Raw genomic sequence first — 13,534 nt, 5'->3', positions numbered from 1 at the left:
ATGTCTACTACTTTATAAACAAAGTCTCTGCATGTGAAAATGCAGAATTTGTGGATGAATCCCTCTGGTTTCCATTTCGTGTTTGACCAATCACATTTCAGCAGGCTTTGGTTGGCCGCAGGTGAACAGTCCGTGTGGGGAGCAAAAGAGAAACACATCAACCCAAAAAAGGCTATCGGCTTTTTAATTTATCAGCATTCATAAACCTCTCTCTGAGGTTCCTGCATATTTTTTTTTTTTGCTGTTAAAAGGATTTTTGGGAGCTTTTCCTCACTCTAGTCGAAGATTAAGGACAGAGGATGTCGCACCTTGTTAGAAACCCTATGAGGCAAATTGTGATTTGTGAACATGGGCTATAGATTAGCCAAAATGCTGTCTGGAAAACCTAAAACACCAGCAAAAATTAACTCTGCTTGTGTTTTATGAGAACCGTTTGACTCTGCCTCTCTCTAACCCTCTGTTCCTTTATTCCCTCATACATATGAGCATTCAGGCTGTGTGCCCATCTCCCTGTTTCCTCCTCCCTCTCGTCTCTTTTCAGAGCTGGACCATCGGCCTTCCTCCCTGTCTTGGCTGCCGATGCCTCATTGCAGTTGTTTTGGATCTCAATCTTTGTCCTCCCAGAGTTCCAGCCTCCTCCTTGTCCCTCCGTGCTTCTACAATTCTACAATTCCACCTCTTCTTCGTTCCAATACTCCCAGACATGTGAATGGTGGGTTTTAGGTTTGCTTGTAGTATGTTTGTTTGGTCTGTCCTCTGTCCAAGTCCTCATGGTGGAAAGATTTAGTGGCTCAGGTCCTATATCTTTTAGCAGCATCTGGAAGTGGCTCGATGTCCTCACAGATTATATTCTGTCCTTTAAAAGTGTTTTAGTTAGGGAGGAGTTACTCCTTGTCCTTGTCCTCCTTGAGGATTAAATTCTGTACAGATTCTCCCCTGAATCAAATTTGTGATTGTGATACTGGGCTTTATAAATAAAATTTGACTTGACTAACATCATTAATGGCTAAACAAGATTTCAGAGAATATGAGTGATGTGCCCATTGCATTTTCCAAGAGCTCAAGGTGACATCTTTAAATTTGTACTGTCCAAACGCTCCTAACAAGCATCAAATTGCTGCAGCCGAACCTGAGATTTCACCTTTTTTATTCCATATTCTCCCTTGTCAGAGTCTAGTCCCTACATTAATCACAATGTAATCTCTATAAAACATTCTGTATGTGAATTTGCTGAATCTGTAGGCGAGGGACAAGTTTCTGGGGCTGGAAGCCTCCTGGATATCATATCTAGTTTTACCAATCACGTTTAATCAGGCTCCCCACAGGTAAACAGTTTGTGTGGGGAGCAAATCGACCAAAATACATTTTTGTTCTCAACTTTTTAATTTATCTTCATTCGTAAGCAGATTAGCCAAAATTTTGTCTGGACCTAAAACACCTACTTAAAGAATCACTGTTTGTGTTTTGTGTGGAGAAACGTTCGACTTGTTATAAAAGAAAGACATTGTGCTTTAACGGATTCCGGCTCTGTCTACACTGGAAGCCCCAAAGTATTGGCTGTTGCCCCCTGAGGCTAATTCATAGTAAGACCATAGCCGGTGGACTCGGAGACAGTTTAAGTATACATGTATAATACTGCTCAGCCTGGCGGAAAGTGTTGTATAATGTCTTCTGTGTCACTATAGAAGCGCTTTCAATGATGTCTCTGATGATGTCAAAGTGACGACAGGGTGGGTTCAAGGTGTGGCCAAGTTGCATTATGGGATATGTTTGACAGATAAAACAACAATATGCTGGAAGTCAAAAGATTATTATGAGATGATAATTAATGTTTCTAATTTAATCGTGTAACAACATTTATCTTAAAGACCTATATTGCACCTTGAAATATCCAAACCCATCAGAATAACCAATCCAAAACCTGACTGAATGACACTTCACAAAAATGAATGCACCATGATTCTAAATGGACAGGATGTCTGTCTGTGGGTTGAACCCTGAGAGTGAGGGTACCACCCATCACGACTCGAGACCCCGAGCGGTGTGTCGAGGGAAAGGTTCGGCTCCGTTCTGTTGTTCCTCACAAACAGCGGAGCAGCGGCACTGAGGCGGCCGGTCACACTTGTTTTCGCTCCGAAAATGAGGCACGGCTCTTTTCCACTTCAAACGCGCAGCTGTGGTCACCCGCTCCCCAATTCTCTGCGCTATAAGTCTCACAAGCCACCAGGAGAGTTGAATAATAAAAATGATGCATGGAAACACACAGCTTGGGAAACTGATTACTTCGGTGTGAGCCGGAATTGCGGCAATGGGGCAAAAATAACTGCCCAGTCAGAGCTGGGTCTGTAATTTCCAGTACTGGCTCGGTGCAAGTGACAACCAGAAACTTCAGGCTGCCACACTGAGTCTGTGTGGGTGAACATATCAGCCTCTACTGCTCTCTCTTAAATCTGATTCTTCAGAAGTCTTTCAACTTGATGGAAGTGTGATGCCCGGACAACCAATTACTATTTTCAATATCGTCAGATCTGAAAATATATCCAATAAATGTAATACATAGAGTAACGTCCATGTGTGTTTCTGGAAGCCACTGCATCTCTCTAACCCTCTGTGTGACCATCGCCCTGTTTTCTCCTCCCTCTCGTCTCTTTTCAGTGGACCGTCGGCTTTCCACCCTGTCCTGGCAATCGGTGTCTCATTGCAGATGTTTTGGATCTCGATCTTTGTCTTGGCTCGATGTGCTCACCGATCGTATTCTTTTTGCCTTTTTTTTTTTGATTTTTTGGCAGGGGGTGGGGGGGGGGGGTTCCTCTTGTCCTTTTCCTCCTTGAGGATTTAATTCTGTACAGATTGTCCCTTGAATCCAATTTGTGATCGTGATATTGGGCTTTATAAATAAAATTTGACTTGACTAACAATCATCCACGGGCATTAAGAAAAATTGAATTTTACCAAAGCTCAAGGTGACATCTTCAAATGTCTTGTTTTGTCCAAAAGCTTCTAACTGTTGCAGCAGAAGCGGAGATTTCTTCTTTTTTTTTATTCCACATGAACGTCACTCTTGTTAAAACGCTGCGCCTGCGTCACCCACAGTGTAATCTATATGTATGATCAGATTCTGTATGTGAATTTGCAGAATCTGTACGTGAGGGACAAGATCTTTGTGCCAGATTCTGTCTGGTTTCTGTTTCTAGTTTGAATAATTATGTTTAAGCAGGCTTTGGTTGCCCAAGGTAAAAAAGTCCACAGAGCAAAAGGGTTGGAACACATCGACTATGAGCTTTTTAATTTATCTGCATTTGTATGCAGACAGTTGTTAATACGTCCTCTATTTCGCACATTGACTAAACTCGGCCCAGCCATATAGTAGATATGGTCTTTGTTGACAGTAATACTCTTCAGATTTGATGTGTAAAGTTCATATTACCTTCACTAGACAAACCAAAGCATCTATGTCACAGATAACGGTCAAATAATTCTCCTGTTGGTCGACCAATCAGCTGAAATGAATGGAATTCACCTTGAAGTGGTCTGGTGCCAAAATGACAGTGGACCCCAACATCAAAGCAAAGGGATCACGCTCACTGGACACCTGTTTGAGATTAGAAAACACTATTTGGGATTGTTTCCCCCCCCCCCATCATGTTCTCAATGGCCCCACTTGTGTCTTCCCTCTTCTCCATGGTGTCAAATAGAAAACCTCCCTGCGGTGTCGTTTCCCTCAGGCGCACACGGAGGGGAAACGGAGGAAATGTGAACCACGCAGGCAACGTGATGGTATGTTCTCAAGAAAACAAAAAGCAATATGTCGCCACCACCAACATACCAATGCACTCTGAACTCAATCACACGTCTCCCCTGCGCTGCTTTTCAAGGCTGCAGATGGAGTATCCGCCGAGGCTATTCTCCCGTTCCATCAATTCTGCGAGTGTCATGCACGCAAGCCATTGTTGTCTGCCTTTGTCACCTTTGTCATTGCTAGGCCCCCCCACAACCCACTGCGACAACCCTTGAATCTGAAAGACCCTTCAAAAGCAATCCCTCCCTCCTCTTTCCTCCCGCTCCCATTCCTAACTCATTAAGGTGAGGTAGCATGAAGAGCCTGCAGGGGGAAGGCTACGCATTATGAATTTATCGTCCTTGATACAAAGAAATTCGTGACTTTCACCCCAACAATGTGCAGTGGAAATGAATGGGCAGTGGAGCGAGCAGGTGCTGAGGATTCATATGGTAATACTTCTTTAATCAGACTTCTCCACCGGACACCTACACCTCTGAATTACCTCGGAGTAGAATAATGTGAATAATAAGATAATCATATCTTAAACCAAGCTGGATGTGATGCTGTGTGGCTGGCATCGGGGAGGCTTTGTGGCTCCAAGGTCGATTGCACTTTAACATGGCCTGGCAGAGGTAATTTACATGGTGTACTGATTTTATAGCATTATCAGATGCTGATGTGCTGGAGTGGACATGGAGCTGTGTACTTCATCTCGATAAAGCCATTCAGCTGAGGCTTGGCACCGTGAAGCATCGTGTCTTTATCTTCCTCTTGTGCTCCCTCAGTCTGAGATAGACGTCGAGCCTCGTAAGAAAAAAAGATTTTGAACTGCCATGTTGGCAAATACATGTCCCTTCCCTATTAACCCTGCCCCGCTCATGAAATTAATGGTGCAGTGCAGCATCCTGATCAACACTGGACCATTCGTCACTGGTACTGCGACTGGAAAGAGATGCTGATGGATCCCTTCCTTCACACCTGAAACCTCCTCACACATACACACACACACATGTACTCTCAGGGGACCAAAGGTCCGGCTGTATAATGAGGGGCAATAATGAGATCTAGGGCAGGAGACAATTAGGTGGGGTCTCTCAGATGCTGAGCTTTAACACAGGAGCACTCAAGAGGAAGCTTCTATTAAACATGTTGATGCAGTCAGCATAGAAATGTTGTTTTTAACATGTGGGTGATGATCATCTGGCCAACTGGGAGCCAGTGAGGTCACAGTGGAGATGTTATGGTGCACACTTTAAGGATTAATTAGAGGCAGGTTGCAGGCAGAAAGGGGAGGTGTTTGTGTGTGCGTGTGTGTGTGTGTGTGTGTGTGTGTGTGTGTGTGTGTGTGTGTGTGTGTGTGTGTGTGCGTGTGTGTGTGTGTGTGTGGTGCTAGTTGCAAGCAGGCTCACTGAATATGATTATAACAGTGTCTATTAGCGAATAACTAATCTACCTAGTAACTAACTGACAAGCATCTGTTTGTATGTGAAACAAAAATCTCGTCAATTTATCAACTTCATACTTGGCATGTGATTGTGTATGGTGAAGGTAAGTGCAGTTTTGACTTTGGTATAATTTGGACACGTGATATGTTCAATTTTAATAAAACTTGAATAAATGGGCGACCAGCACTCTGTAGAAATCACTGTGGGCGGGGGGGGGGGCAGAGTGCCTACAGTCTGTGGGCCGAGTTGCAGATGTTAAACAACAACTGGTAATCTCTGACCAATAATATCGGACCCACCAGATCATTTTGATTAATTTAATTTCACAATATGGGACTGACACAGACATTCGCAGGAGTCGCTAGTGCTGATCTCCATTATGGCGACAACATTAATATAATCACTTCCTCTTCAGCAAGTTGCTGCAGTGCCTTTTGAGGTGGGATGAACACACTCTGCACCATAGACTGTTTATAAAAAGCTCTGCACACAACATCCAGCACACAAACAATAAATAAATAACTGTGTTTGAGGAGATTTACCAATGACGAGGAATCATTCTAAAGTAGCTCCGGAGCATCAACACAGGACAAGAGAACAGAACATTACAAACGGCACTGCACTAGTTAAATCACTGTTTTGTTATCAGGGCAAAACTTGCTGTTTGAAAAAACTCTCTCAGACAACAAACTGCACACACACACACACACACACGCATTTAAAAATATCTGAAGGTCATGTCAAAGCTGCTAAATAGCTGGAAATGTTATTCTATCATCACGACCTCTAATTGTCCACAGCAGCTGACCTTTCAGCTCGGGAGGCTGCTCATCTCTCACTGACTCATAAATGACCGCTCAAACGCTGCATGGATCTCAAACATATACTGCACCCCAAAGCCGAAAGCTTTTCAACTTCCACATGAGCACACTCTCCGACACAGTCATTTCTCTTATGCTGCTTATTCTGATTCCTCTGGTGCAGTGAATGCAGCCCCATAACTCATAATCTTTTTTTTTTGCCAAAATACTTTATGGGAGAAGCTGTATTTCCTTTGGTTTCTGTTGAGTAAACTGAGAGAGAGGAAAGAGCTGCTATCCTCTGCACTACCCCGTGAACTATATTTCATCATTCTGTGCACTAAGAAAATGTCAGAGAGGAAGCCAAGCAACGCTTTTTCGAAAAACAAAAAAAAAGAGGCAAATCTTAGCCCGTGGTGTGCAATAAAAAAATCAACTTCATCTGAGAAGAGCTGTGGGCGAAACCGCATTACTCAGGGAAGCGATTATTGTTTACTTTAACCGACGGCGAACTCCTTTAAAGGTACCTACTCCTCTTTCAAGGTCTGCTCCTTGTTGTGGCTGTGGGGCGCTCTGTTTACACCCCAGCCTAAAAGAAGATCCGAGTCCCACAACAATGCAGAGTGGAGTGTGAATAAAAATAGCAGCAGCGCTTGCTCTGGTATCATATTATGCTGTCTGTACTGTTTTTGCTTCAGGCCCTGTTATATATATATTTTTTTTAAAGGAAAATACTCTTTTAAAATGCAGGGAAGTTTTGCAGTGCGCCAAGGATTCCATGTCACCACTCTAGGCCCGCATTGTGACGAAAAAAAAATACATCAGCATGTATTTTTAGAATTGAGCCTAAACAAAGCTGTGAGGATGAAAAAGATACTTCAGCGAGGAAGTGATTACTGCTGAGAGCGACAGGGCGTCATTACATGTTGAGGATCAAAGCAGAGATGGATGTTAGTCCCACTCTTGACATAAGTTGATAGGATCCTCTCGGGCCCTTTAGCCACTTGCTTTATGAGGTCTCTCCACCTGATTTGAAAGCGTCTCAAAATAAAATAAAAAAAACTCTGGAAGTGGAGTGCCATTTTGAGCGGCAACGGCTCCAGCCGAGGAGCATCTCCTTAAGAGGCCTGCCTACTCGCTCTGTGCCAAATGCCCATTTAGGCGCACATGAATATGCATTTTCTGTGAGAGCGAGTGGGCTCCCTCTCCGCAGCATCGCAGAAGCTCCCAATTTATATGCAGACATTAACCACGCTTTTGCCCCGGCCTGTCACTGCCTTTCATGTCCTACCCCGGCAGGACTGCTATGGTCCCCAATCAGGGGGATGGTGGGTGGGTGGAGGAGCGGTGGGGCTGATGTGCTCTCTTTGCAGCAATTGTGTGCAAACAGGCAAAATAGACGCAGTCAGGCGGAGGGACAGCGACAGACCTTGACTGAGTACTGTATAGGTCTTTATATATATACTGTATATATGAATGCAGGGTTGAACTGAAGGCATCCCGCCACATGCAACTGCGTATCAGCCGCGCCCCCTGCATGGCCGCACGGTGACCATCAGAAACAGACGGATGCAGCGAACGAGCAACAAACACTGAGGTACAAGAAAATGTTCCCAGCCCAAGCATTTGATAGATGTGGAAGTGGCAGAGAGAGGCCGGGTTTACATGACTTATAAGACTGTGTCAACACAAACGAAGCTGAAAGTATGCACAATCTTTTTTTTTATTATTTACGGTGCAGAAGGATTTTTAGTGCGGTAGCTCAAGTCAACCGTAAGAACCACACGTGCTGGGATGTTTGGCTTTCAGAAGCTGTCAGCAGAGGTTAATAAAAGTCCCACTCCCCCTGCTGTAATGGCCTGTAAACCCTCTACTGCTTGCACCTGCCCTGAGGCAGCCGGAGGTCTTCTTGACCCTCCCGTTTATAGATATTAAAATATTTACGTATGTTGCCCTATCTTACGGCATGGTTCTGATGAATCAAAGCAGGTGACGGTTTATTTGTGCAGGGAACATCCGTCCATCCATTATCTTTACTGCTTATCCTTTGAGGGTTACAGTGGGAGCTGGAGCCCATTCCAGCTGACATTAGGCGGACACCTGAACAGGTTGCCAGCGTATCACAGGGCTAACATATTGAGAATTCCTTCACGAACATGGGGAGAAGATGCAAAATCCACACTGGAAGACTCCGGCCGAACCGGGATTCAAACCATCTGCACCACCCGCACCAGGCACCACCTTTTCTAAAAGGGTCAAATGTGCCACACTACCAGAGAAGATTCAGATATATCAGATTTTAACATTTTTAAATAGAGATGAAGCCTGTGCATTGATTTCCATATTAACATTATCAATGGATCAAAAACATTTTTACTTACTTAAAATGTGCATTTGAAAATGCTGTAGCTACACTGTTACTTACACAATGCTCTCTGATGGAGATGTCTTAATGTATTAATGTATGTATTAATAAAGGCCAATGTTTTTGTATCAGCTGATACTGACACCATCTCAGTTTATGGTGTAAAGTGGAACCTGATCAGTTTGATTGGGCCTTAATACTTAATACTTAGGGCAGAGTAAAGGGAGACCAGGTCCACCAATCGGGTTTAAAACGCTGGTTTCACTTTCTAGTGCCAACATACAGAAACTTCACATTCTTGGTCCTTATAAAAAATACATATTTTATAACCTGGAAGATTCAGAGTTACCATTTATAATAAAATAATCAGCATATGGCAAAATGTAGAATGAAATAGTTTGGAAATAAGGAATAGGATATGTGGATGTGGATATGTAACTATATTGTATTTCCTATCTGTGAAGAACATGTTCCAACACTCAGTGACTTAAGATATTAAACCTGTTTTCATCATACACGGAGATATGTGGGTTCGCACAATTTCTTCAACAGAAACCAGATTTTCCTCGATGTCTTTTTACACATATGGTACAATGTAGCCCTAAGGTAGCAGCAAATCCAGGTGGGAGTTAACAATAAAATACATATTTTTTAAACAATGGTAGAAACAACAACACTTTGGTGCTTGAATGGCGGAAAAATCACCACCTACATTTCCACACATTGATATATTCTTGCACAAAGCGACTACACGTCATTCTGTCTTTCCCTCCATCTCTGCGCCTCCTCTGTGTTTGTTCATATCTCATTATTCTCCATCTGCGTCCCTCTCCCCGAGTGTCTTTGGCGCTCTACATCTGATAACACCTGCTTTGCCTGAGAACCTGCTGGTGCTGCCCAGCTTTCTCTCAAACCCCCTGGTTTTCCCTGTGCAGTTTTCTTTGCCATATTACAGATTTATGTTCCCTGTCTGTTCCTTGAATTGTGTGGTTAAATCACACCGTGTGCACTGCGTCTGATTCACCCAGTGACTGACTGAGAGGTCATCACTTCCAGCCTGTCAGAGACTGCGGGGCCATGCTACCTTGCCAGCCTGTAATTATCTCCACCAGCAGCCCCCTCCTCCTTATTTTTCTCTGTCACTCTCGTCCTCGAGCTCTCTTGCTCAAATCAAATGATTACTGGATGTTAACATTGCTGCTGAAAGAGTGAACACAGTGGGTGCTCCTTGGAGGGGAATGCATAAACCCGTGGATGCTCGTGAGTGTTCAGTGGAGACAGAGACGAGCTCTTACCGTGGTTGGATTTGGAGGCGTGGACCGGGGTGTAGTGGTTCTTGGATGAGGTTCGGACTGGCGTGTTGTCTTTGGGCGAGCCGTTCATCGCTGCAAAATTCTCACAGTCATATTGTGATATAGGGATGGGCCCCTGCTGCCTCAGGATGTCTGCAAGGGCCCTGGAAACAAACAGACACACAAAGGAAAACAAGGATGACTTAAGGAAAAAAAATAAAATGTTTCATTTCTGTCTCGGTGCAGCTGAACTGACTTAAAAACACAATGATAACACGTCTGTTTTCTTCACACCGAATGGCGGCTAATTGTTTATGCAGCGCTGTGCTATTATGGGTTAATCAGAGCTGCTCTGTTTCTTCTTTTTTATTTTTCCATTTAACTGCTGGGAACATGACTAACGTTCATTTGCAGGAGAAACAACATTGGATGTGTGAGTGTCTCGTCTAATTGGGTTGAATTTGAATGTTTTTCAGACAGCACCAGGTGCATATGGAAGGATGGAGCCCTCGAGGGGGGGGGGGTGGAATGGAAGAGAGGGAGAAGCAATCATGATGAAAGAAAGTTCAAAAAGTATTTGTTTGCTTTAGAAATCGCTTCAGCAAAAAGGGAAATCAAATTACTTTCGCAGCGCCGCAGCACCTCAAAGCTTTTGTACGACAAATGTATCACCGACGTAACCTTTGCTTTTAAATTAATATTTCAGCCTCACCCCTCCTCTCCCTGTTCCTTATTGAATGTGCAACGGCGCATGCATGTCACATGACCTTGATACAGCCCCAACGTTAACACAATCCATTATTCACAGTCTTAAGATTGCTCAAGTGTTGAATAATGCATCCCGTAAAAAAATAAACTATTCAATCTTAAGGAAATAATGTGTGTCAGCATTTGTTCACTGATGGGGGAACAGTCTCCAACATGTGGTCCACTCATGTATGATAGCTCTCACATGGCGGCCACAGCAGGAGGAGGCCGGAGCCCGCTGAGGGGGTGAGTTGCAATCACCTGCCGTGGTGTCCCCATCTCTGCTGAGCAGTCCTGTCAAAACCCTGTACCTGGACACACCAGACGGCCATGTGCTGATGTGCAGAGGGTGGGCTCGTAGGGGAGGGCTGGTGGGGGGGGATTGTGGGTCAGGTTGTGAGGTTTTGGGGTTTGACAGCTGGCTGTTATAACTCGTCGGCCTCATGAGCTAAATATCTGGGATTTTGTTAAGATCAAACATTACAAGTCCCAGTTTCAAAAGATTTGTATCTGTAATATGAACTAATAAACATCTTATTTCAAAGGTTGAGCACTGGCCCTGTTCACTCACATATAAGCACACTTATTCACCAGCCTATGCCATATTCACTGTAGCTAATTTAACTACAGAATCTAATACAATGTAATGTGAAAGGTGCTCATAAGCTTGGCTCTAGATAACAATCTGTTAATTCATGCGAACACGTTGCCAGTCTCATTTTCACTTCATTATTTGTGATAGAGAGAAAAACACACCCTGACCTCCACATTAAATATGAATACATTCAGTTCTGGGATGGTACATTGAACACTGCTGTATGTGATATGACTGGAGGACTGGTTACGACCTTTGACCCCCGTCTACAGAGGTGAACACATTTAAATCTGTATTATTGTGCGTCCAATCATATACATCCAATGGTTAAAAAGATGAGCTCTTACTATTTGTTTCTTTTCATGTCTTGTAGGAGAAGAATATTTTAAAGGCAACATGGATTAACAAGTCATTTTAATGTATAAATATGTGTTTGCTTTTTTTAACAGTCCTCTTACCTGTGTATATTCATTTCCTGAGGCGGCTCTGTAGCTTTGTCATAAGCAACTTTGACCGACACTCCCAACACTATGATGAAGGCTATGATCCCACAGGTGATGTACACCGCCGTGTTGGTCTGATCCATGCTGGGATCATACGTCTCGCCGGTCGGGATGGGGGAAGGTTTGGCCGTCTGCACCCACACGGGCTTGTGGTAGTTCTTGCAGGCTTTCTGGTCCAGCTTGTCCTTCTTGTACTCGCAGCAGAAGCGCAGGTAGCACGTCCCGCAGCAGTAGCGGTGGTCCGTGTTGTTGCACTCGAACATCTTGTCATACTGCCCGCTCACGTCGAAGTAGCTCAGGCAGGTGTCGTGGTTGCTGGTGGGCGCGGGCGGCGGCGTCTTAAGCGTCGGGGCGACCGTGGGAACCTTCTTGGGCGACGGCTTGTTCTTTTTGCCGCCTGTAGCTGCGCCCAACACGCTCAGCGGGTCCAGGTACATCAGCAGCAACAGAAGGTGCCTTATCCCCATGGTAGTGCGAAGAACTCTCGACTGCAAGTCTCGTGTTGTTGGCAAAGACGCTCAAACTGTGGTTGAACGCGCAAAGGTTCAGCCTTGTGTAAGTTTCTCCAGCGGGTCTTCCCCTGCTCGCTCCCGTGCAGCCGTCATGCTGAATACAACTCTGCGGGCACTGCTGCCGTCGAGGGCATTTTTCTCTGCTATTCTTAGGCGGAGCACAAACTAAACCCAGTGCGAGGCGGCGGGCAGCGGCGGCAGGAGAGCACCATGTCCTGGCGAGGAGGAGCGGGAGGCGGCTGACGGATGCCCGGGCTCTGCGCGCTCTTCCCCGGCTGAGCGGCTCGGGGAGGCAGCGGTGCGTCGCTGTCCGAGGTGCTGAATCCTGGAGCTCTCCCCCCGTCCAGTTGTGCTCGCGTCAAAGTTGCGCTGTGGAAAGAAACAACAGCCTCATTAGGTATTATCCTCACGTCAGAGGCGCGTCATTAATAATTAGCAGGCTCCTACACGCCCAGAGAACTTGACGGATTCTCGTCTTTAAAACGAAACTCATTCTCGCAGTGGATTCAACTTGGTAACACGACACACACACACACACATCACAATATCTATATTATCTTCCTGTCAATCGCTGTGCGTAAATGAATATAGATGCACGACATTTTCATTAGTGTTTTCAAATAAAACTGAAATTCAGTTTAAAGCATGTTAATGTTATAATTATTATTATTATTATTATTATTATTGATATATTTAGAAGGTGGTAAAACCTGCCTACCTCTGTCAGGGTTCCCGCTGGGGAGTTGCTCTCTGTCTGGATCTCCGAAAGTGAGCAGAATATCAGAGCTCTGAACTCCTCTCTCTCTCTCTCTCTCTCTCTCTCTCTCTCTCTCTCTCTCTCTCTCTCTCTCTCTCTCTCTCGCTCTCTCCCCCTCTCTCTCCACTTCTTCTCTCCTCCTTCTCTGCTCTCTCCCTCCCTCTGTCCCTTGCATCACTTCAGCGCTGGCGTCAGGACTCAGAAGCCAAGTATCGGTAAAATGCCCCCACATCATCCCCATTGCACGCACACCCTAAAACTCGCCTTCCTAAAGCAACAGAGCCTGTGGTTAACACTTGTGAATTAAATGGCTGATGGCTGATGGCTGAATGTCTCCTCGAGCCACCTCCACTAAAGTGCGCGTCGCTGCACGGGCACGTTTATTTTTACATTCACAATTCCTCGACCTTTTGTGAGGCAGTGCTGTTATCATTTCGCAGCTACACGCCTGTAAACAAGCATCATTTTTCAGGGTGAAACAGTAATTAGCTGTGCTCTCTCCCAGTTAATGCACTCATTATTTCAGATAAAGTTCATTCATTCTGCTCTGTAGCCAACCACGACACCTGGGGGATTAAGGAGGACTGATAGGGCTAAATTACCAGTAAAGTGTGTTTTAACTCTTCTGCACTGAAGTAAACCAAAGCTGTTGGGCACACTCCTGCAAACAGGCAGATTTTATATATTTTACTGTTCTGCTGTAAGCACTTAAACCCATGGTCATCAATAAAAAACAC

At 44.7% G+C, this 13,534-nt stretch overlaps 1 protein-coding gene across 9 annotated transcripts in view; it reads right to left on the bottom strand.

The window, feature by feature from the left end:
• LOC117752701 (protein shisa-6) overlaps positions 1-12,934 on the bottom strand; it is a 69,539-nt gene extending 56,605 nt beyond the window's left edge. For 2 of the 9 annotated variants that reach the window (XM_034570270.1, XM_034570272.1), the window contains exons 1-3: positions 12,759-12,924; positions 11,484-12,409; positions 9,687-9,847 (exon numbers count right to left, since the gene is read on the bottom strand). In XM_034570270.1, coding sequence (XP_034426161.1) covers positions 9,687-9,847; positions 11,484-11,995 — 673 coding nt within the window. In that variant the 5' untranslated portion in view covers positions 11,996-12,409; positions 12,759-12,924. Of the gene's footprint in view, positions 1-9,686; positions 9,848-11,483; positions 12,410-12,758 lie in introns of all 9 variants that reach the window. The other 7 variants (XM_034570267.1, XM_034570268.1, XM_034570266.1 and 4 more) reach the window with 7 other exon arrangements.
• Positions 12,935-13,534: the final 600 nt, after the last annotated feature.

Source organism: Hippoglossus hippoglossus, chromosome 19 (assembly GCF_009819705.1).
Source record: "Hippoglossus hippoglossus isolate fHipHip1 chromosome 19, fHipHip1.pri, whole genome shotgun sequence".
NCBI lineage: Eukaryota > Metazoa > Chordata > Actinopteri > Pleuronectiformes > Pleuronectidae > Hippoglossus > Hippoglossus hippoglossus.
This window is presented reverse-complemented; position numbering and strand designations above follow the sequence as displayed.